The sequence below is a fragment of the Lutra lutra genome, chromosome 14 (genome assembly GCF_902655055.1).
Source record: "Lutra lutra chromosome 14, mLutLut1.2, whole genome shotgun sequence".
In the NCBI taxonomy this organism is placed as follows: domain Eukaryota; kingdom Metazoa; phylum Chordata; class Mammalia; order Carnivora; family Mustelidae; genus Lutra; species Lutra lutra.
Genome location: NC_062291.1, coordinates 48101890 through 48126519, shown reverse-complemented (window position 1 = coordinate 48126519; position 24630 = coordinate 48101890). Strand labels below are relative to the sequence as shown.

Here is a 24630-nt window from a genome sequence, read left to right as displayed (position 1 = left end):
GCTACAAGCATGTGGAGTCCGTATGGCAAAGCTCACTAGTCTTGCTACTTTATTTTGTAAGTTTGACGGGGGGGGCAGGAAATAAGGGGACAAAATGTACCTATTATAGCTCAGGCAATGAGAGACAATCTCAGCCATTTTCAATTTCAGAGAGGGTTCTAGAATTTTACCGGTGGTCTTTTGTGACACTGCCCCCAGGTGGAATGGTGTGCAGAAGATAGAGGCATGTCACCATCCCATTTCTCATTTCATCGGCTATGAGCTCCAAGGAAGATCCATCATTCCCTTACGACCAGCTAAGGACGCCGTTATCAGCACTGCCGAGACACCTAACCAAAGGTGAGTCATAGATATAACTTTTTATTTGTTTATTTATATGTTTGTTTTATGTTATCACTTCCACTTCTGTCTTATTTCATTTAATTTGAGAATTTATGTATATACTCCTATACTGATTTTTTCTTTTTTTAAAAAAAAATTTTATATCTATATTTTTATTTGAGTCCACTTGACACACAATGTTATGTTAGTTTCAGGTGGAGAATAGAGAGATTCAACATCTCTAAACATTATGCTGGGCTCGCCACAAGTGTGGCTACCATCTGTCCCCACACATTAGTACAGTATTACTGACTGTGTGTCCCTATGCTGGGCCTTTTATTCCCATGACTTAGTCATTCTGTAACTGGAAGCCATCTCCCATCCCCTTCACTCAGAGACATCATCATCATCATCATAAATACCAGTAATTGTCACGCATTAAAGATTACAAAGACTTTACCCATTGTCTAATTTCCACAACGACCTAATGAGGCAGCCATTTCTTCACTTACAGAAGAGAAAGTGGATGTGTGGGGTGACAGAGTGGCATGAAGCCAAGAGGAGTTCACCCCCAAATGGCACAGAGCAGGGACTCGTGAAACCTGGACACACTGGGCTGTGCAAAGCACACGCTCGGACAAAACCCCTACCCAGGGCCCCCACTCATAAGACAAGCTCTTTCTTCTGCCAGGACAAAGAAAACAAAAGGCAACAAAGGCAAAAACCTTAGTTCTGGCTGACTTAGAAGGCAGTTTCCTGACAAATGAGTAATTTGTGTTTAAACAACGAGCCCTAGCAAAGTTGGTAAGTTATCATTGCATACCCGTGAGATAAACATGAAGCTGTTGAGGTATTAAAAGTCTGGAAGGATATAGAACAGGAAGTTATCTCCAGATGCTGAAACTGAGCGGGCTTTAATTCTCATGAGGTTTTAGATATCTGTACTTTAAAGGTGACCTTTTTTTTTTTTTTAAGATTATTTATTTATTTATTTGACAAAGAGGGAGAGAGATCACAAGTAGGCAGAGAGGCACAGAGAGAGAGGGGGTGGGAAGCAAACTTCCTGCTGAGCAGAGAGCCCGATGCGGGGCTTGATCCCAGGACCCTGAGACCATGACCTGAGCCGAAGGCAGAGGCTTAACCCGCTGAGCCACCCAGGCGCCCCGATATCTGCACTTTAAAATGTATTTATCTTCTTGTGCATTTTCTTCCATAAAATGTTGATTTTATTTTTGCTTATCTGTGTTTTATGATTTTCACATTGTTTATTTTCTAATTTAAAATGATGTACTTTTACTAATAGTCTAGAAATACACTGGGTCATAAGACTTTGGGTAACTTTTAATTTTCTACTTATCTGAATTTGATAATTATTTTAAATCCATTTATTGTCTAAGTTAAATGACCTTTTTTTAAGTTTTGCATTAAAAAAAAACAGTGGTGATATTCATGTATCTAAAGTTTTTGTGGTTAACCGTATTTTTATTTTTTAATTTAAACTCTTTCCTTTTGCTTTAATACTTTTCAAAATGTGCAGTGCTTGGATTTATTTTGTAGTTTAAATTACTTATCTGGTAATTATTTTATTTAATTTCATTTGGGTAGTGTAATTTCGGGCATATTTATTTATTTCTATGTATGGATTTTCAAATTTTTCTACAATGTTATTATTTGCATAATAGTTTTCATGGGTAACTTTTTGCTGGTCTTCTCAATTTCTGGCAATTTAGTTTAAAGGAAAAAACTGAACAAAAAGATTATAAATGTACAAATATATTTGTTGCAGCCCTATTCACGACAGCACCAAATTGGAAACAACAGGAAAAGCCCAATCCACCAGATTCAGTATTACACATTCTATTGAGCAGTCGATTTTAGAAATTACACATCAGCATTTAACATAATATTAAGTGAGACAAAAATGACTATATAATTGTACGGTTTATACGCGCATTATGGTCAATTCTGACTTCATCGTGTGCAAAGGGCACAAAGAGAAAAACGCAAGAAATAATTAAATTCAAATAAGCAGATAAAAGATAGCTCTCTCACAGATCAAAGAGCTGAAAAAGCTATTTGGACAAATAACGAGGAAGACGAATGATATTTCATGGGACTGACTCAGGGCTTTATATAGAAGTAAGGTGTTTGTCCCTTAAAAGGGGCAAGCGTGGCTGTTCTTCCGTTAGCAATGTCCACTTCTGGTGTGGCCATGGCAGGCCAGTTCTGCCTGGTGGAGAAGTGTCCACCATGCTGCTGGGGGTGGCAGAGAGGAAAGCCCCCCCCAACAAGAAGCTGGAGGAGCCCAGACCCCGGGTGTCCCCCCCCAACCCCCCCACAAGGACAGCTAGTTGCGCCTGCGCCTGTGTGTCCTGGAGACCTCTCAGCTATTGTGTTCCCACCTTGCAGGCTGGCGTCAAGACTATGCTAATTAACTCCAGGTCCCAAGTCTCTTGTTGCCTGGTGACAAAGTTTCACAGTGGAGGAGGAGAAACTGGCACAAACGGGGTAAGTTTTCCTCTGGTGGTGGCCCTCATTTATCGATTTACTTGAACTCGGCCAAACAAACTTGGCTTTTTGCTCTCCTCCTTTGAGTAAGCAACTTTGGAAATGCTGGTTCTCTCGGTGTGCTTTATTTACAAACCCCAGACACGAGCTAATTCATTATTTAAAAAGAGGAGGAAGCTGGCCCTGAGCCACAGGCAGGAAGGGCAGTTAGCAGGGGCCCTAGCTGGGGACCCAGCCGGCCTTTCTTGGGTGCCTGGGGCCATGGCCAGCTTGGGAAGGACGGTGTGTGAGTCTCTGGGACTTTGGGGTCACACTTGGGTCTCTTTCCAAAGTCTGCGTCTGGAGCATTTTGCTGTTCCACGGGCAGAGGTGACTAGAATTTGAAATGCTTCTTAACCCCACCAGTGACTAACCCATCAGGGGGAGTGCAGGGTGGCTACACTTCTTCACTCAGGAGGCTGGAGCCTAAAGACTGCTGACTGGAGTGGGGTTTGGGGGCACAATCCATCTTTTGAGAAGTCTGGAGGCTAACTCTCTTCACAAGTTGTCCTGAATGCTGGGACCCATTAACAAGCAGTCATATCCTAGGCTGGGGTGGGCCTTGCAAGGAGAGACTGTTCAAGGAACACACTAGAACACCTGCCTATGTCCCTATTTCCAAGACAGGTATAATGGGAAAACGCAGGTGCTCCTAGTTCCAGTCTTTGTGATTTTTGGATAAGCTATTTGGCCTCACTGAACCTTGGTTGCCATATCCGTCTAGTGGAGATGAAAACCAATATATAGGTGGTTATAAGAATTCCTTATAATGTTTGTAAAATGTCTGGCCTGTAATAGGTGGTCAGTATAATCGCTACACACAGTCTGAAAGCAGGAACTGAATTCAAATGTGTTAAAAGCTATGCAGTGTCATTGCTTTGCAAAGGGTCTGGCACATAGTGAGTTCTCAATACATTTACGAACTGTATGTGATCTGTATGTGATATTATGTGAACTGAGTCCTGAACACCGGCTCCTGTGGGATGAAATGGGGAGTCAGAAAGGTTAGGAAATGTGTACGAAGTCACATATCTAGGGAGAGACAGAGCTGCGACTGGTCTGTGACTCACATGCCTTCTGGATGGAGCCTGCAGGGGAAAGGGAAGTACTGAGCCAGTCACTGCCCATTCTGCAGAGACCCTGAGCCCCACGGTTGTCTAGAGACCAATTTTTAAGGCCTAGTTCTTGGTGGCTCCGATTTCCTCCTGGGGATCCAAGGGTCTCTTAACTGTTGCTACCAAGAGGTGAGGGTGACTTCATGCTCTCTCCCTCCAGCCATCATCTATGTGATGGGAAAGTCAGACTGGGTGATGTTTCCTGGTCCTGGTCTCCCTACAACAGAGGGTGTGCAGGGAAACATGCACCCCTCCAAACAGGCATGATGGGTCCCTGGCTACACAATCCATCGCCAGCCTTTCCATCCACTGCCAATTCGATTCATTGCCAACTTCTAGTTTCTCCCCAGTCTTGCATCACAGACCTCATCTCAGTCCCCAGAGTGAGGTCCGATAACACACATGCTATCTCTGCCATGAGGGGTGAATCTCAAGGGTGAGGCTTGACCTGGTCTAGAGTGAGAGTTACACAGAACCTCGCTCCGCTGAGGCTAGTGTCTGGAAAACACGAGTCAGGAGCTTCTTTGTCAGCCCAAAGGGTCGAATTTATCACTGGACTTTGTAAAATCAAACTTTCACGGAAAAGCCAAATGCCAGTTCGGCCCCCAGACAAGAAGACTGAGCAGATGCTGGCTCTGTTTGAGCAGCGTGTGACTTTGACAGGGGACACACTTGGAGGCTCAGGGCTTTCTCCGTAAAGTGGGGTGGATGGATCAAATGAGATAACACACACAATGCACTTGGACATAAACTTAGCGCTTAGCATGAGAGGAAACATGTATAGAAAACGCCAGGCCTGCTAGAATGGCAGCCTGCATTTTCTCTTTGACCCACACATGCAACCCAGAAGACCATTCTAATTCTGCTTCTACCACATACGGTAAATATGTGCCATCCTTCTCCTTCCTACCCCCTTGGTAGACAACATCTTCTTCTGCCTGCAAGGGGCCATCTTCATCTACTCTTCCTTCTTTACCTCCGAGACTTCCCAGCAACCAGGGTGATGCTTCTGAATGTCACATGTCCCCCCTCATGCAGGCCCTCCCCAGCTCTTTGTCCTCATCTTTTACCCTCTCCTTACTGTCTCTGTTCCAGCCCTCGAGACATCTCCTTTCTGGTAAACACCACAAGCTCCTCCCCACTTGGTAGGACTTTGCCCTGGTGCACCCCCCCCACAAGGGAGTTCTTCCCCAAATCCTCCCATGTGCCCTCATTTTAGTGTCAGTTCAAACGTCACCTCAGAGAGTACTTGCCCCACCTTCTGAGTCTAAATTAGGCCACCCCTCCCTGATATTCTCTCCCTGATCCTGGACATTCCCTTGGACCTCCACCAGGTTTGATTTTTTTTTAAATTTAATTTAATTTAATTTTTCTCACTCTTCCAAGATTCATTGTTTATACACCACACCCAGGTTTGATTTTTTGCAGAGTGTCTATACCAGCTGAAATGATCTTGGGTCTTTTGTTTTTATTGATTGATTTGCTTCTCCTGAAATAGGAGCTTCATGAGAAGTATAGCAATGTCTACCTTGTTTACTGCGTCTACCTTGTTTACTCGTCTATTGACCCTGACCAATAGAATGACTCAAATACAAATTGTTGAATGAATGAATGAATGAGCAAGTGAGTAGCTTGGGTTGTAGCAAGCTCTAGAGGTTAACAGTGGACAAAGGTATAATCATATCTTCTAATTGCTGCTATGTTTTTTTTCTTTTATTATTAATATTATCATTAATGGTTTGTGTTTAAAAGGTTGCAAAGACTTTTGTCCTTGGGAATCAGCAAAAATTTTCCCACAAGTCTTACATCCAGCTACTCACTCCAGGGAAGCTTTCTTTCCCTTTGGCCGAACCCAATTAAAGCTTCATTTGTCGTACTGCTAACCCACTTTCCAGCCTCAATGCACACTTTATCTCACAGCCAAAAAGTTCATCACACCCTTGTATGCATCTGTTTGGAAAGTCTTCCTATCCTCAAGGGTGTCCCACCCAGGGCTGGGTACGCACTTGGTGACTGATAAATATTTGGTGTGAAAGTGACGACTTTCCCCCACAGATTTCTCCCTTAAAAAAGAGTCTGCATGTTCTAGAAGCCCTTTCAAAGTAGGTGCATAAATAGTGGGTCAAGAGGGATTCCACAGCAGTTGTGGGATCTGGGAGGAAGCTGACCCCTTGCTAGGGTTGTGGGAGCTGGGATGACCTTGGTAAGCAACTAGAATTCATGTCTTCAACCAAGACCGACTGAAGACCTCTTCCATCCCAGGCACTGGGAGTGCAGAGTCTGATCGGGGGATGGGGGGGAGAGAAAGGCACAGATAATAAAAATAAGCACAACAAGTAAGCCTGTTAGAAAATAATATTCAGGTGATAAGTGTCATGGAAGACGGTGCAACAGAACAAGGAGGATCAAGACACGCTGGGGCTCGGTGTGCTTCATTAATTGGGGGATCAGGGCAGGCTGAATTGAGCAGGTAAATTTTACCCAAAACCTTGAAGAAGATGAACAGGTCAGTCAAGTAAGTATCTGAGTAAAGAACCTTCCAGAAGAATGAAAGAGCTGGAGCAAAGGCCATAAAAAGGAGTTTGTAGGGGCAGATTAGAGGAATGGCCGGGCTGAGTGGTGGATGTGGAGTGAGTGTGGGGGTGAGTGGTGGGGGGCCCTTCAGAAAGGAGGCAGTGGGTCCGGCCATGAAGCCACTGGAAAGTGTCCAGCCCTTATCTGGGTGAGACAGGAGTCACTGGAGGGGTGTGAGCCAAGGAGTAACAGAGAGGGACTTGCTGTGGTAACAGAAATCCTCTGGCTGCTATGTCGAGAACAGATTGCACAGGGCAAAGACAGGTGCAGGATAACAAGACAGGAGGTCACCGCCAAGGCCGGGTGGCAAACGGTAGTGACTCAGCCCAGGGTGGCCCCCGGACACATGGTGGGAAATGGTAGGATTCTGGATCGACCCTGAGCACAGAGCGAGCAGGATTTCCTGACAGACCAAACATGGAACCTAAGAGGCAAAGAGGTGTTGAGTGTGATGCCATGGTCTGGGGCCTGATATGTGAGATGCTGTTGCTGTCGGCCTGGATGGAGGAGGCTGTGGGGGCAGCGGGCGGGGGGGGGGACAGGGAGATTGGTTTGGGACACAATGTGTTTTGGTGTCTTTGCATAGTGCAAGGAGCAATGTTAAGTAGGCAGAAAGATACAGAAGTCTGGGGTCAGAGGGCAAGGTCTAGACAAAAAACAAAAGTTGGGGAGTCATTAGTGTATTTAAATAAAGAGACTAGGTGAGATCACCCAGGTATGGGGTGTAGACTGAGAAGAGGTGAGTGGTTTGGCCATGGCCCCCAGGGAGCCCATGGCAGACACAGTTCTCATCCAGCCCAGATAGCTCCCTGCCATATCTGGTTTATGTCCACTGCCCCCGAGAGCTCCCACCCAGTGGGCTGTACGTAAGGGGTCCTGCGCATTGCTTCCTGGTGGCCCCGAGACCCTGTCTGAGAGCACAGTGACGTGCCAGTCCAGTACCCTACTATGGCTGATGCCAGCCAGGTGGCTGGGTTTTCTCCTGTCTCTGGTAGAAATTAGAGCAGAGGGGACCCGGGCTTGTCTGTGATGGCCTTGGAGGAAGTGTAGGGACTGGCTCTCTCTCTTTGGTATGACATGCTCTGGGGATTTTTCTCACAACAGCCCGAGTATCATTTGGAAAATAAGCAATAAACAGATCATGTCTGTTCTAGTTTTGTTTGTTTGTTTGGTGTGTTTTTGTTGTTGTTGTTGTTGTTGTTGTTTTTTGCTTATTTTGTTTTTAACTGTGCCTCTGGCCTTCCTGCCTTCCTTTCTTCTCTCTCTCCCTTCCACCTCCCACCCCCTTCTCTCTTTACCCTCCTTCCATTTTCCTTCTTCCTTCTCCCCGGCACTTGTCCCTCCCTTCCCCTCTGCCAAGGGCCTTTCCATCTGTTTCCTCCATCCAAAACACCCTCTCCATCTCCCTGAATCCCTGCTTCCTTCAGTCTCTGCCTGGGTCTCTTCTCAAGGAGGCCCTTCCTGGTCACCCTCTCCAGAAGCGTACGCTCCCTTCCCTCCCCCCAGCACCATCTCTGTTTCTTTTGTCCCAACTCTTTCTCCTCCTAGCACTCCTTGCCACCTGGTATTGTACGCTTCTCTGCTTTTGCTCCTCTCCCGGTTCCTGTAGCCTGCTGTATGAAACCACACCCATCCACAGCGGCTATCAGGTACCTATTGTTAATGAATGAGTAAATCCAAGAGGGCCATGGGAAGTTCAACTGTCCCCTCACGGTCTATCTTCAGGGCTCAATCTTGGGGGTCCTGTGGCTCAGGGAGCTGTCTCCTTGTCCCCCAGGATAAAGTAACCTAAAGTGCACCTGGTGAGGCACAGATGCCACAGTAAGGACGTGGGGCTGTGGAGCCTGCATCCGATTTCTACTCCGTGGGACCGCCGGAGTTGTGGTTCCACTGTTGACCAGTTATACTGTCCTGATCATGCCACGATTTCCCCTCTCCCCCAATACAGGAAGGCACAGCACAGGCCTCCAGGGCTCGCCTACGCTCACCCCACCTTCAGAAGCAGCCACTTTTGTGATCCTATTCACAGAAGGGGGAGCTGAAGCTCTGTGAGGCTCAGGGGACCATTCAGGGTCCCCCGGATGGTAGAGGGGGAGGCAGAAGGCATCCCAGGTGGTCTGAAACCTCTGTACTTTTCACCATTCCAGGCTGCTTTTCGGAGCCCATTGCCTTATCTGCAGGGGAGGCCTAGGCCATGGGGAGAAAATGCAATAGCATCTATCTGGCAGTAGCAGTATTTAAACCACGTTGGTTGAAACTGAATTAGCGCTCATCTCTGAAGGTCTGCAGGTGCCAGGAATGACTGGTCCTTCTGCTTTCCTGTGTGCAGAGGTTGGTTTGTGTGTTTTGAATGTGTTCGCTGATGAACAAGGCATTTCTAGTCTGTTAAACTAATAATCTTAATATTTTATTTTAATCGTAAGGCACCTATTCCCTTTTGTTCCTTTAACAAATCCAATTAAAACAGAGTACATTCAGAATTACAAAATAGATGCTATTAAACCAATAAGAAATCATAATCTTCTATTATTGGGCCATGTGACCCCCTGGGAACTTTTGCTCCAAATAAAAGTTGAATTCTTATTATCCACCAGGGGAAGGGGGCAGTTTGACAGATAGCAGCATCCCAGCCGCACATGTGTGAGCCGCACGGGTGCTCAGGACGGAGAAGTAAATAATATTAAGGGTAGACAGAGCTGTACATGCATAATAGCCCAGGAAGACACTTAGAGCCGCGCTGATCTGATTAACCAGATAACTGCCACATGGAGTAAACCTGATGATTCCCACACAGACACTCTGTTTGCTGCAGCTCTATTATCATGGAAAGAATGTTCTACCCAGAAGCCTTGGAATAAGGTGAGCTGTGGGAGTTTGGATAAACTAGTTCATGCCCCACTCCACCCCACAGCGTGCTTATCTTTGGGTAGGAGGACTATTCCCACCTCAAGGGAGGGTAGTGAGGACCGAATGAAATGGCTAAGGGGAGGTGGCTTTGTGAAGCAGAGGGCATGACGTGCCTCTAAGGGTTGAGCATGCGTGTGGGAGGGGGAGGGGGTAGAGAGAATCATGTGATTGACACAGGGGGTAGCCTGTTGTCTGGGAAGAGCATACGAGCAACTCACAGGGATTAGACTTTACAGTGAGCCCACACAGTGAAAATCAAACTTCTGGTGGTCTTCATGCAGCCTCTCAGCGCCCCTACATAGCCAGCAGTCCCCCAGGGCAGAAGAGGGCCCCGAGTCTCTGGTGAGCACCCGGGAAGGTGGGGGGCTACCATTCCTCGGCCATGCTGGATGAAAAATCTGTATCTTCACATTCTTGACATGTTTGATGTGGCAAGAAGCTCACACCATGGGGGAGCTTGGGGACGGCCAAGGGACAAAAGATTCCAAAGCCAGAGGCGACACATCTTTTGGGGACATGAGGGACAAGCAGCTTCAATTTCTGTTCCAGGTATATTTTGCCCTGGGAATGCTAGGATTCCAGAACGCCGCCTTCTCCTTGGAGTCACGGGGCTGGCAATGTGCCCCCACCCACCCAGATAGGCATTTCCTATTGCTAGAGCAAAGGCAACAGTAGACAGAGGAAAGAAAGGAGCCTAGTATAGCACAGAGATCATACGCTTTGGTATCAGACATATCTGTGTTTTCTTTGGCTGTGCTGCATTGTCTATGTTACCTTGGGAAAGTCACTTGATTCTCTGAGCCTCAGTTCTCTTTTTCTAAAGATAGAACTGAACCTCTGCGTCATTGCTGTAGAGATAGAGGAAGGGCCCAGCCGCAGCTCTGCAGTCGTGACCTGGGTACATGTCACTCAAGTGAATGATGCTGAGTGGATCTTCTGACAATGTCAGAAAACGCGCACGGTCATGGGGGCCCTGCAAGACTCCATGCCTGCTGTCTGCATCTCTCTCCATCAACTCCACCATGTGTCTGGTAGAGCTGTTGCTGTGAGCTCCGCAGACATCCTTCTGCCTCCAGTCTGTCCCCTATCCCCTTCCTAGCGATCTGTCCTTCTGCCCACAGGAAAGAGGGGCTCAACATAACACAGCTGGGGGCAGGAATGGAAAAAATAAAAGCACTTCATGTTTACACCCCAGTGAGCCTGTATTCCGGAAACCAGCTAACCCTGTAAAGCAAATAGATGAACGCACAGTTCCTGGCCCAGGGTGGGCACTGGACAAATGGTAATTCTTTCTCCCAGAGCAGACTGGGCCCAAGTCAAACATTAGTGCCTATTTCGGAGCCCTGGCCAGAGGGTCCAGACAGGGGCAGCTCACAGACGGTCCCAGAGGATGCAACCACATCTTCACCTGCCACCTGGCTGCTTATGAGAAGACACAGATGTTTGGGGAAGGGGCAGAGGGCACACGGAATGATTTGAAGCCACATGGGTAGTCACAGTGGAGGGGAGGCTGGCCCCTTATGTGTCCAGGGAATGGGTCTTATGAAAGTCAGAAGAGAGAATAAATGCAGTGCCTTTGGAATGACTGATTCTACTGAAGGAAGTTTACATCATTTCCCCTTAAGAGATGGCCCGCAAGCAAAAGATACTTCTCACTCATATAGCGTGAAGCTTGCTTTTTAAGTTAGCTCTAAATACTGGCTGGGAGACAGCTGTGACTTTTGGGCTTTGGGTTCTATAGTGTGTCTGTCCTGTGTCTCAATGCATTAGTCAAGAGTGAAATAATTATTGTGAGATCACATTAGCAAGATGTTAAAGATATCAGATATATACAGAGTCAGTCTTAATTACAAATATAAAGACACATGAGTGCGAGGCACAAGATAAACTCTATTATCATAGTGATAACAATCTTACAACTAAAACTGCCTGCAAATATTTTGATGGCATGAAAATATAGGTTGCTGTTACATTTTTAATTTAGATATCCACGGGGTGTCCCACCATGCTGTTTGATTCACGATGACTAGATAGAAAAATTAATTAGAAATTAGAGTCAACCAACTGGTCCAGTTTTTTCCAAAGTATAAAAACCAATTGTTCAGGACAAAAAGACCCAGTGCATTTAAAAACTTCTTGTGTTCGGGCTTCTCAGCTATTCATATGATATGAAACCTCTTATCTCTCCAACCATCCGTCTGTCCGTCCGTCCATCCATCCATCCATCCATCTATGTCTACCCATTTATCAATTTATATCTCCTTCTCTGTTTTCCAGCTGCCCTTTTGTGGGTTGCTACTCCCACTCTGACATTTGAGGATTCTGTGAATTGATAATATCAGACCACCTAACCAGTTGTTGTTGAATTGAAAGAACATGAGTTTTACACTTCTTTTGCCCGTATTTCTTCTCCTACTTGATGGGCAGAACTGGGCAGGATGCTGACCATTCCGAGTTGAATGAGAGAAGGGATATTCCTGGCCTTTGGGGGCTTCTGGCATTAGTCTGCTTCCAATGGTACACAGCAGCTTAGAGGGTCCTCATGGACTCTGAGCAAATATAACACACCCTAATCTCTATAGCAAAGAGCGAGGTCCCCAGCCAGGTAAGGTGGAAGAAGTATGAAGTGGGTGAGGGCTGATCATGCTTCACCTGGCCTGGGGCTGACTGCGGTCCCTGATGTGCTGGGGAAGTGGCAGCATATGTTATCCTAGCCCCTGCTTTGCCTTGCAGGTAATTTATAAGCAAGCTTGGATTCACAGGGCCTGTTGGAGAGAAGCTCTTTAATGGAGAAGTCCTCTGTGGGCAGCTCCAGGCTGCTGCCTTCCCATCATCAGAACTTGGGGGGCTTCTCATCAGGGTGTGGATGGGCTCTGGGGAGCAGACTCAGCAGGGCTCACCTGGGTAGACTTCAGTCTACTGGAAGCATTCTTCTCATCCAGGGCTCCTCTAACCCATGCTTATTGTATTTGAGCTGAACTTTATCCCCGAGCTTAGGGGAGCCCAGGAGAATCAATAACAATCTACATTTTACCCCTTGGAGCTTGGGGACTGGCCCTCTCTATTGCTCACCTGTGCAGCACCTAATAGGTTCTCACTATACTTCCTTAGTGAGTGAACAAACGAATGAATGTGGCAATAAGTACATCGATTTGGCTTAAATTAGTCCCGAAGGACTAACACAAGGATCACGAACAAAGGAAACTTTACTATTTGTTCAGGCCCGAGAGACAGAATTGCCAAATAAAATATGGAACTATGAATGTTTGGGACACAATGTATACTGAAAATTGTCCATTGTTTATCTGAAGCTCAAATTTAGCTGGAAGTGTGTAATTTTATGGGCTAAATCTGGCACCTCGCCATGCAGAAAAGTCACTGTTAACCATAAGATCAGAACACAGGTTCCCTTGCTCTTGGCCCATCTTTCTTTAAATTACGATTTCAACTCAAGTGCAGTAGGGCAGTTGCTCTGACACGCCATCTTGTGGGCAGCTGTTCCCTGCGCTGATATGCACGTGTGCCACAGCAATGCCATGTGGTACATTATCTGGATGCCCTTTACCGGGCAAGACAGGGCTATGTGGGGGCATCAAAAGTTGCAGGCTTCTAAACCAGGCCAAACAAGGAGCCACAGTGAAAATGATAGAAGCAGAAGTAGAGTCCTAAGTATTTTTAAGTTTTTTAAAAATTGTAAATTTGTGTACAGTAAATTTTTCTTTTTTTAGTGCACAGTTCCCTGGGCTCTAACATATGTACAGTTTCACACCAGCACCAAGGTCAGGATACAGGCAGTTCCGGCACCCCAGAAAACTCCCTCCTGCTGCTGCCTTCTCTGCCCCTAGTCCTGGGCAAACATTCCTCTGTTTTCTGTACTATGACTGTGGCTTTTCCAGAACACCATCTACATGGAATCATTCATTATATGGGCTTTGAAGATTGGCTTCTTTTGTTCAGCAAAATGCTTTTGAGATGCATCCAAGCTGTCACATGGATCAACAGATTTGTCCTCTTTCTGTTTCACAGTGTTCCGTGATAAGGATATGCCACAATTTCTTTATCCATCCACCCACTGGAAGGACTTTGGATTGTTTTCTTCTGGTTTTGGCAATCACGAATAGAGCAGCTATAAACACATGCATAAGTTTTTGTGTGAACCTAAATTTTTGTTTTTCTAGGGTAATTGCCTAGTTGGGGAAATGTTGGGTAAGTATGGTAAGTATACAGTTCGTTTTATAAGAAATTGCCAAACTTTTTTTGGAGTAACATTTTGAATTCCCATGAGTTCTCTGTTTGCTGTTTCCTCACCAAATCTTTGTACTATTTAGATTTCTTAAGGGCTTTTGTTTTTTTATTTTAGACATTCGAATAACTGTGTAGTGGTATCTGTGATTTTAATTGGCATTTCCTAGTGACTAATGATGTTGAGCAACTTTTTGTGGGCTTATTTTCCAACCCTATAACTTTTATGGTGAAAAATCTTGTTAAATCTCTTGGGCATTTTATTTTTATTATATTGTCTTATTGTTGACCTTGAGTTCTTTGTAGATTCTAGATACTAGTTCTTTGTTGGACATGAGATCTACAGATATTTTCTTCCATTCTATAGCTTGTCTTTTTATTCTTGATTTTTTTAACAGAGCAGAAATTGTAAATATTGTGGAAGTCCAATTTGTCAATATTTTCTTTTCTTTTATGGATTGTACTTTTGCCCAACTCAAGCTTATGAAGATTTTTTTGTATGTTTTCTTTTAGATGTTTCCTGGTTTTACACTTTACATTTATATCTGTGATTCATTTGAGTTAATCTGAGTTCATTTCAATAGTTTGAGATGATTATTTTTGTTTGTTTGTTTGTGGGTAACCAATTGTTCCAGCACTATTTGTTGGAAAGTTCACGGTTTCTCCATTGACTTTCCTTTGAACTTTTGTCAAAAATAATTTGATCATTTGGCTGTATTTGTGTGGCTCTAATTTCTGGCCTCTGTTTTCTATTCCACTGATCTACGTATGTGTCCCTTCACCAACACCACATGTTGTAATTACATGGCAAATTTTAAAACTGAAAGCATGAATCCCTTAACTTCATGTTTTCTTTTTTTTTTTTTTTTTTCCACACCCAGTGCTCCATGCAATCCGTGCCCTCTACAATACCCACCACCTGGTGCCCCCAACCTCCCACCCCCCACCCCTTCAAAATTCTCAGATCGTTTTTCAGAGTCCATAGTCTCTCATGGTTCACCTCCCCTTCCAATTTCCCTCAACTCCCTTCTCCTCTCCATCTCCCCTTGTCCTCCATGCTATTTGTTATGCTCCACAAATAAGTGAAACCATATGATAATTGACTCTCTCTGCTTGACTTATTTCACTCAGCATAATCTCTTCCAGTCCCGTCCATGTTGCTACAAAACTTGGGGATTCATCCTTTCTTTTTTTTTTTTTTTTTTTTTTTTTACAGCTTTATAAACATATATTTTTATCCCCAGGGGTACAGGTCTGCGAATCGCCAGGTTTACACACTTCACAACACTCACCATAGCACATACCCTCCCCGATATCCATAACCCCACCCCCTCTCCCAACCCCCTCCCCCCATCAACCCTCAGTTTGTTTTGTGAGATTAAGAGTAACTTCATGTTTTCTTTTTTAGAATTTTTGGATTTCTAGTTTCTTTTCCTTTCAATATAAATTTTAAAATCTGTTCATTCATCTATACAAATAATCCTGCTGGAATTTTAATTGATCTTTAGACCAATTTGGATAGAATTGATTCTTCATGATATTGAGTCTTTCAACTCATTAATATGCTATGTTTCTCCATTTATTTAGATCTTCTTTGCTTTAGTTCATCAATGTTTCATAATTTTCATCACGGAAATGCTGTACATTTTTATTACTTATGTGAAATACACAAATTTTATTTTTTGGAGCATTATTATTTTTCAAATTTCAAATTCCAATTGTTTATTGTTGGAATATGAAAGTTTTTTTTTGTGTGTGTTAACCAAGGTGTTAATCTATATCCTGTAACCTTGCTAAACACAATAATTACTTCCAAGAGTGTTTTTTAAATTTGGTGGAACTCTCTAGGTGGATAAGCAGGTGATCTGTGAGTAAGAAGAGTTTTATTTCATTCTTTCCTATCTGTATGCCTTTTATTTTTCTTGCATTATTGCACTGGCTAGAATTTCCAATATGATGTTGAATAGGCACACTGAGGGTTTACCTTCTTGCTTTGTTGCCAGACTTAGGGGGAAAGCATTTAGTCTGTCACCAGGTATGATATGAAATATAGGGTGTGTGTGTGTGTGTGCGCACGCGTGTGCGCGTGCATGCGTGCACGCACACACACGCCTTTTGTTGGGTTAAGAAAGCCTTTCTATTACTGGTTTGCCATCATAAGTGGAAGTTAACTTTTGTCACACATTTTTTCAGCATCAGTTGAAATGATCTGTGTGGTGATCTACCTCTCAGCTCAACATTCAAAGCTTTTGGGTTCACAGTTTGGGATTGGGTACTAAAGATCTTGTTCAGGGTTTTCTCCATGCATAGACATCTCAGGGTGTGTCTAGGAGTTCAAATACAAGCTAATTAAACCCCCTCCTCTTTACAATCACCCATTGTGGCTCTAAGAGTGGCTTCCCTCCTTGGTCTTCTGGATAGAATCTTGGGATTTTTATTTTCTAAATCAGCTGTGTACTTCCTGCCACTATTTCTGCCTCTGGGGCCAAGTGGCAGTAGGGTTGAGAGCAAAAAGCAACCTCCATGTCCTTGGGACAGAATTTTGGTCAGAGACAATGGTTCTCCTCCCTCAGAGTTTTAGCCGCCTGCCTGGCCAACTCTGGTGATACAGGACTGCCTGGAGCTGAGGCAGCAGACGGTGGAAAAAACAAACAGGAAAAAAAACAGGACATCTCCCTCATTCTCCACAACCCCAAGAGTCCCCCTTTCTTGGTTTTGAGCACAGAAGGGGGCTTTTCTTGTAAATCTTCCCATCACCATTGCTGCAAAGTTGGTCTTATTTTGAGTTACTTTTTCAATCTGTCTGACACTCTGTCACCTTATCCTCAGATATCTTTTAACCTTAGCCTTCATCTTATGCTCCGAGAACTGCTCCAGGAGTTCTGTCTGGGGCCTTTAGCTGCATACAACCAGTGAGACAGGGACGAGGGCCCTTATTCCATCCTAACTGCAGCTAGAACCCCAGCCTTCATTTTTAGCCTGCTTTATCCTTTCTGGTTCCTCAATTCTGCATGAGGTAAAAACTGCAACAGTGGTAAACACGGTACTGTCTTTGGTAACCAGCCAACTATGCCTGAATGTGCTTAGTTCCTTGTTTCTAAAGACTGGGTTCAGCTTGCAAGGCCTGCTTGAAAGAACACCAGTGCTGCTGAGAGCTAAGAATGCTTCCGTTGGTTTACTCTGGAGATCTCTATCCCAGGAGGCTCTGATCCAGGATGACCTGCATAGGGCTGGATCCTCTGACCTTAGCTAGGATGCTAAGCATGATTGCAATGCAATAGCATGATTGATAGTAAGCCCCTGGAAGGTAATTTTTACCCACTTCCTTTTGACACTGAGGATTACTGAATGAGGAAAACTTGTGATGATAGACTCACATAGCCCAATTGCTGGTGCTTCATGTGTTTTGCAAACTTGGTTCCTGATAGAGGGACTGAATGATGAACTACAGAAACTGCAGGGCATCTCTCCCACTCATGCCTGCAGGGAAATGGAGCTGATGCAAGGATCTGTCTCCTGACAGTAAGCTTTTGTCCAGGGTGGGAGCTTGGTCCAAAATAGAAAATCAGTAAGCAAAGGGCACCAGGTTTTAGAAAACAATCCCTAGAATAGGTCAGGACAGTTTACATCCTCTTCCTAGCTAAAGATCTTCCTTACTCCCAAGCCTCAGTCTTCTTCTCTTTACAATGGAGATAATCCTATGGATCTTATCGGACAGTTGGAGATTAAAAGGAATATGTGCAAAGTTCCTGATAATGATATTTAATAGTTAACATTAATCAAGGTTTTACTATGTGCCAAGCACTGTTGTAAGCACTTTATGGCTTAGATAATTTACACTCCCCAAGAGCCCTATCAGAGGGCTGTTTTCATAAATGAGATAACCGTGGCACTGAAAATTTAAGATAATTCTTTAATGCGGAGCTAGACTTCTAAGCCAAGAATTTTGAGGCCAGAATCTACCCTTGCCTCTGTCCATTCTACTTCTCCATGTGGTAGCAGTCATAGCTAACATCAGACCTGTCAGTGCCGAGCTGTCTGCACTGGGACTGCAGTGTGAAGGATGTGAGGGAGGAAGCATAGGGGGTAGGAAGTAGAAAAAGACAGCGTTCTCTTGCTGCTGGGCTCAACCCTGGCTCCTCCAACCTCCTCACGGAGGTGTGGGCACCCACGTGCACTTGCGGGCTGAGTAAAAGATGCTCTCTTGCTGTTCCTGACACACTGCAGTGACAGTAGTTCATGCCCAACTGTTGCCTCTGGGTCCAGGAAGAAGGTGAGGAGAGATGTAAGACGTGAGTCATTCACTCCCACCTATTCCCTCATACCCAGGCTGTGCTGCTTCTGAGAACTCAGCAGTCCCCACCCTAGGGACTCATGGGATAACTGTAAGGAAACACTAGATTTTTGTGAGGGTCTGGGAAGTAGCAGATAGCCAAGAACACACACACACACACACACACACACACACACACAGCCCTTGGTGGTGGGGGTGGGGGGTATCTCTGAGCCCAGGACAGTGGAGAGATTCATATGTCAGGGAATGGCACAGCCAGAGGAACACTGAGCATCCTTTGGGCCGACCCCACATCCCGGAAGAGGACGCTGAATTTGCTGAAGACCTCTGGCTAGGTGACTTCTGCTGATGCCCTAATTTCTGTCCACCCTCCTCATTCTCTCCTTTAACCACTAGCGAGTGAAGCATTACAATTCAGGGGGAGTCTGGTGCCCTCATGTCAGCTCCTAACTAGACTTCTTTTCTCTTCTTGTCACAGTATATATAGCAGTTTCTTGTGATTTTTCCCTCAAACCGACCACCCACCAATCAGAACAGCACACTTCAAACCTACGCCCTTACTAAAAGAACATGGCCAAGGGCGGGAAAGGCCCTAAGGGCAAGAAGATCACCCTCAAAGTGGCCAAGAATTGTATTAAAATCACATTTGATGGGAGAAAACGCCTTGACTTGAGCAAGATGGGAATTACCAATTTCCCCAAGTGTATCCTGAGACTGAATGATGTGGATGAGCTCGACCTTAGCCGGAATCTGATCAGAAAAATCCCTGAATCAATCTCCAAGTTCCAGAACCTGCGGTGGCTGGACCTGCACAGCAACTATATCGACAAGCTTCCTGAGTCCCTTGGCCAGATGACGACTCTGCTCTACCTCAATGTCAGCAACAACAGGCTCATCACCAATGGGCTGCCTGTGGAGCTCAATCAGCTCAAGAATATCCGCACCTTGAACCTAGGCTTGAACCACCTGGACAGTGTGCCCACCACCCTGGGTGCTCTGAAGGAGCTCCATGAGGTGGGGCTCTATGACAACCTGCTGACCAGCATCCCCAACAGCATCTCCAAGCTCCCCAAGCTCAAAAAGCTCAACATAAAGCGAAATCCCTTTCCCAAGTCGGAGGAGTCAGACACATTCATAGATACCATCAAGAGGCTGGACAACTTATATCTGGTGGAAGACAAAGATCTGTGTTCAAATTGTCTGAGAAAATGCCAACAGGCCCGGGACAAGCTGAACAAAATCAAGAATATGGCCACGGGAGCACCGAAAAAGGCCATCTTTTCCAATCTGGTCTCACCCAATTCCATGGCCAAGGATTCCCAGGAAGACTGGAGGTGACCAGGGACCCTAACCCTGAAGCAGGAAGGGAAAAGGGAGGGAGGGAAGAAGGTAGGGGGTGGCATCTACAGGGAACTGTGGGAGCCCTCCATTCCTGCAACAGCTCCTCTAGCCAAGCCCATAAAATTACCTTTCCCTTCCTCCTTGGCTTGTGATTTTGTTGAGTGAAGGGCTTTTAATTCTTTGCCTCTTCTATCTTCTCTGCATGCACACACCCACAGGTGCAGGCACAACGAATCAGAAAAGAGCCATCCATCCCCCCTTCTTCCCAGAATTCTCCTGCCTATAGCCCATGACCAGGGTAGCCATTACGGCCAGCATGCTCTTAATCACAGTGCACTTCAGGACCAACTGCCAGCTCCCAGATGTGGAGTTCATTCTGTGGGCATGCTTTGGCTCAGGCCTTCGGAGGCCAGGAATCTCAGAGCATGGATTGGTAGGAAGGCAGATGGACATTGAGTTTTGGGAAGGTGACAAAACTGAGCCACAGAGATGGGCAGATATTATCATTAAGTGTTGGTAGGTAATGTCTTGGACTAAAAGCAGTCTTATCTTTTTTTCTCTTGTCTGCATATGCACAGTTGGTTCTAGGAGCTTTCTAGACTGAATCTGTAAGCTCTTGACTGGCTGTGAATGAATGAGATTGCATTCCCATCTTCTCATATCCAGATCTTTTCCAGACTCTTGTGGGAGTAAGGAAAGAATGGGTGCAGGTATGGGTCAGTGCAGTCAATAAATAAATACGTTACCAGGCACTGTGCTAGATACAGGGACTGAGTCAGCCCGGGAAAGCTTGCCTTGTCCTGCGCAGACCAGTTGAAAGAAGACAGGACCGAATGTTATTGTCCGAGAAAGTTAGGCAATCAGGGCCAAGTGGTATGCAGGTCTGGCCTGGCCTAGAGAAAAGCCAAAGATTCTGGAGCTGGACAGATCCAGGTCCAGGACAGCTCTGGTTTTTTCATTTCCCTGGACACCTTACTTAGGGTTGGTTCGCTCATCTGTAAAGTGGGAACAGCATCAGCCCCGACTGGAAGGGCTGTTGCATATCTATAGCAAATAGCACACAGAGGAAGTACTCAGTAGAAGTCAGTTCTCTGCATGAACTAAAGCTTGGTGCATCTCAAAGCTGAAATACTACTTTGGATGGTGTCCCTAGTCACAGTCAGTCTGGTAGAATTGACAGTGGTGGAGAGAACCTTCTCTCACTCATACTCACTCACACTCACAGTCACACCCACTCATCCCTTCACACCGCCTAAATAAGGAGAGGATCAAGGAAGATATGTTTAGGAAAACTTTTTTTTTTTTTTTCCTAATCAAGGCTTTCTTATGTTGGTTGCAAGTTTTGTAGTGGTCCGTGGAAAAGCAGGGAGGTCTGTTAATTCAGTGGGACTAGCTTGTTTCTTTTTCACACGATAAAGCACAGCAGACAGCAAATTTCATTTCTTCACTCCTTGCTGCTTACTTTCCTTTGGAATGCTTAGCTGTGGCAACTCTTTCTCCAAAATCTCCGAAAGTACGACTAAAAATTCCCTTTTCAACTTTTCCCTTCATTAAATGTCTTCCATTATGAAAATAACTAAACCATAGCATAGTTTTAAATATAACATCTTAAAGTATCCACAGCCCTACAGTGTGAGCCAGCGATCATGGTGACAGATTTCCTTACTAGTTGTGGTTCTGTATATATTTTTATATGCAGTTAAAATGACAACATTTACCTCATTTTCATCCTGCTTTGAAATCCATGTTGTTACATGGTCTTAATAACCATAATTTAAAACATCTGCGAGCCAGTTGAACAAACATAAGTTACTATTGGGTATTCAAGTTGTTTCCAGTATTTCACTCCTAGAAATAATTTTGTGAGGCAAGTCTCTACCATGAAGACTTTATAAATTATTCCGCATTGTTTTCTTGCTATAGCTTCATTATTGCAAATATGTTAAGCATCATTTTTAAAATAATTTTTGATACCTGCTATCAAATAGTTTACAATAGGATTATACATTTATGTATCTAAGAGTAGAATATTAGAGAATCTGTCTCACTGCCTCGTGGTCAGCTTTGAAAGCACCCTCCTTTACATTTCCCCTGGAAGTGATTTCCCAGAAGCCCTTCCCAAGACGAACAGAGCAGCCTCATCGTGAAGTGTGTGATGAGGTGTCCTGCCTTAGGCTCAGGAGACACTGCTAGCATGTGGGGCCTTGAACATGTCCTTGAGGTAGCCATTCTATTTTAGCAACTTCATCTCTCACCAAGAAGTACAGAATCCATGCAGGACACATGATCCAAACACAGAGTGGTGCCCAGTTATTTGGATCCTACCCATTATCATTCCTAACCCCTGGAGACATTTTTTTCTTTAGCATTAATGTTCCCCTCTTAGTCACTCGAAGGAACTGGCAGAGAACAGGAAGGAAGCAAAAAAGTCTCCCTGTGCCCCCAGGCAGATCTTGTTCTAGACCACGCATTTGCCCCTTACTCTCTCTCCTGCTCTCCCACACCATACTTCTTCCACAGCCCTTGGTCCTCAACAACCCCCAGGCACTGGTTCCGGATTCACTGCCAGATGAGTGGCTGGTATGCAAGATGACATTTATTTGCCATCATTGGTCTGGGTGCTTGATAATGCTTTCATTCTCACAGCCATATCTTAGGAGAGCATTGTAAATGTGTTTACCTTCATCAGGACTGATAAATAAATGGGCAGGTTTTGATTTGCCACAAGAGATGTTCATGGTAGATACCTTGTTAGCCAGGAAACCCTGGCAGCAGAATGAAGCAGAGAGTGGAGATAAGTCAGGAGTCATCTTGCACATTTTCTTTCTTTTTTTTTTTCTCATCAAGGAAAAGGCTTGATGTTGATGTTCCTTCATGCTCTAAAATACACAGTCACTTTTCTTTCCTGAATATTGTATTAAGCCTAAAAACACTTGCTAGGAAAACCATGGGGTTTTGCTTTCCTCAAACAGAACAAAAACCCCATTTAGGCTAACCTAGTCCCTGCCCTCTCTGAAAGCCAGGCATGACCTAGATGACCCCTGTGTGACCTCTTGCTGTGTTTTGCCTCCATGATCTGGAGTAAAATCGCCTCAGTCTCTGTGTCTCCATCCCCAGGATCCGTTCAACAACTCCCTAGAGTAGTTTATGGCAAAAACTTGAAGACTAATCAGCCAACAAGGATAAACGACTTTGAAGAAGAAAAGCCCTCGGTTAGGAGAAGAAAGAGAGTGGTAAGGGGAACATTCTGAAAGCCAGGCCTTGTGGTGCTGGCCAAGATACTGACTTGCTTCTTAAATTCACTTTGTCTCTCTTTGCTTTAGACCATTTATGTGTGAAAATGACTTTGAGAAATATTTGGTGAATTTTTTTTTACATATATAGAGGAAATGTTTAAGAAAATGATAAACATAAGTCACAGAAAATTAAAGTTTTATAAAAATACTTTAAGACTTAAAAGACTTATGGTCTTTATACTCAAACTGGTATGGTCTCTATGCCAGTCACCTGTGGTAAGTTATGTATGTATAATGCAATCCCTCAAGCAACTAAAATTTATACAAAATATTCACACAAAGAAATATACTCAAAAGTACTATAGATAAATCAAAGTAGAATTTTAACAAATCTTTCAGTAATGCATGGGGAGGCAAAAAAAAAAAAAGAAAACAGAAATGAACAACAGGAAAAAACATAAACAGGGAAACAAAAAATAAAATGGCAGACTTATATCCTAACATTTCAGTAATTACATTAAATGTAAGTAGTCTTATTTGTAATGGCCCTAAACTAGAAACAGTCAAGTTTCTCTCAATGGGCGAATGGTTAAACTCTAGTGTATCCATATCGTGGAATACTATTCAGCAATAAAATGGGACAAACTATTGATACAGGCAATCATTTGGATGGATTTCAGTAGCATTATTCTGAGTAAAAAAGGCCAACCTCCATGGGTTACACACTCTATGACTCCATTTTTAGACCATTCGCTAAAGAACAAAATGATTGTGATGAAAAACAGATCAGGGGTTTCCAGGCTTTAGCACTGTTGAGAGGTGGTGGAAGGTGGGCAGGACCATAAAATGGTAGCACAAGAGATCTCTCTCTGTGGTGCTATAAACAACTCATTCTGTTATGGTGGTGGTGGTTATAAACTCTACACATAAGATAAAATGATACAGAACTATGTATACATAGTATACCAATGTCAATTTCCTGGTTTTGAAATTGTACCAGAGTTAACATAAGATGTAACAACCATATATGGAAATTAAGAGAAGGCTGTATGGGGACTCTATGTATTATTTTTGCAACTTACTGTGAATCTATAGTTATTTTAAAATAAAAAAAAAATTTTAAACAATCTTGCAGCCTAGATGCAGCAATAAACAGATCCTTGTACATCTGCCAAGTACTAATTTATGAGTAAATATGACAAGCTGCAACCATCCCGAAGAGCTAAGGCATTTCAGGAGAAAAAGCACCTTGACCTCAGTTCACCAGACTAATCTAAAATTATCCATTGTTGATCTTGACACTGAAGATGCTATAATAATAAAAAGTAAATGTATGGCTTCTCTACCCATGTTTCAGGTTTTCTGATGGTGAGTGGGCACAAGGAGCAAGTTGGGTGGGGGACCTTGAACCAGTGGGCCACTCTTCATTTTTCTGGGTTTTCACCCGAACCCCTCCTGGCCCCATGGAACAATGTGACTAAGCTGGAAGGATAAAGGGGCCGGCTTGGTGTAGACAGAGAGGCTTAATTTCAGCTGTTACCTAGAAATGGGTCTGAGGTCCTGGCTAAGGGTATAGCAAAGAAGAGATGTGAGCAAGAGAGATAGGAGTCACATGAACGGGGCCTAAAACCAAGGTCTACACATGATCCACATAGGGCTCACTGCAGGTCACTGGACTCAGCTGTTCATGGCCTGCTGAGCCAATGATGTGAACAGTTCCTAGGGGCACCTGAGTGGCTCGGTCGTTAAGCATCTGCCTTCTGCTCAGGTCATAATGCCAGGGTCCTGAGATAAAGCCCCGCATCGGGCTCCCTGCTGGGTTGGAAGCCTGCTTCTCCCTCTCTCACTCCTCTGCTTGTCTTCCCTCCCTCTCTGTGTCTCTGTCAAAAAAAAGAATAAATAAGTTTCTTTTAAAAGGAAAGTTCCTAAATGCTGGGGCAATGGTTATACCACCAGTTGTTTAGTTCACCTCAGATTCCAGCAACTCAGCTCTAGACACTGGGGTGTGAGCTCTGTTGTGTCTACAATTGCTCCTCCCTGACCCCCTGCTTTC

General features: G+C 44.4%; 2 protein-coding genes across 6 annotated transcripts in view; one reads left to right on the top strand and one right to left on the bottom strand.

Annotated features, from left to right (window-relative positions):
- WDFY4 (WDFY family member 4) overlaps nt 1–24630 on the bottom strand; it is a 279441-nt gene that overhangs the window by 41033 nt on the left and 213778 nt on the right. The gene's annotated exons all lie outside the window — the stretch shown is intronic.
- LRRC18 (leucine rich repeat containing 18) lies at nt 207–23909 on the top strand. 3 transcript variants are annotated; one of them, XM_047702662.1, is made up of 6 exons: nt 207–339; nt 2731–2829; nt 18479–19334; nt 22459–22574; nt 22665–22853; nt 23713–23908. In XM_047702662.1, the coding sequence occupies exons 3-4, from the start codon at nt 18571–18573 to the stop codon at nt 22478–22480; spliced, it is 786 nt and encodes a 261-aa protein (XP_047558618.1). In that variant the 5' UTR covers nt 207–339; nt 2731–2829; nt 18479–18570; the 3' UTR covers nt 22481–22574; nt 22665–22853; nt 23713–23908. The 3 variants fall into 3 exon arrangements, with proteins under 3 accessions (XP_047558618.1, XP_047558616.1, XP_047558619.1); XM_047702660.1 differs by having other exon boundaries at nt 22459–22853; nt 23713–23909; XM_047702663.1 differs by lacking the exon at nt 22665–22853 and having other exon boundaries at nt 23713–23904.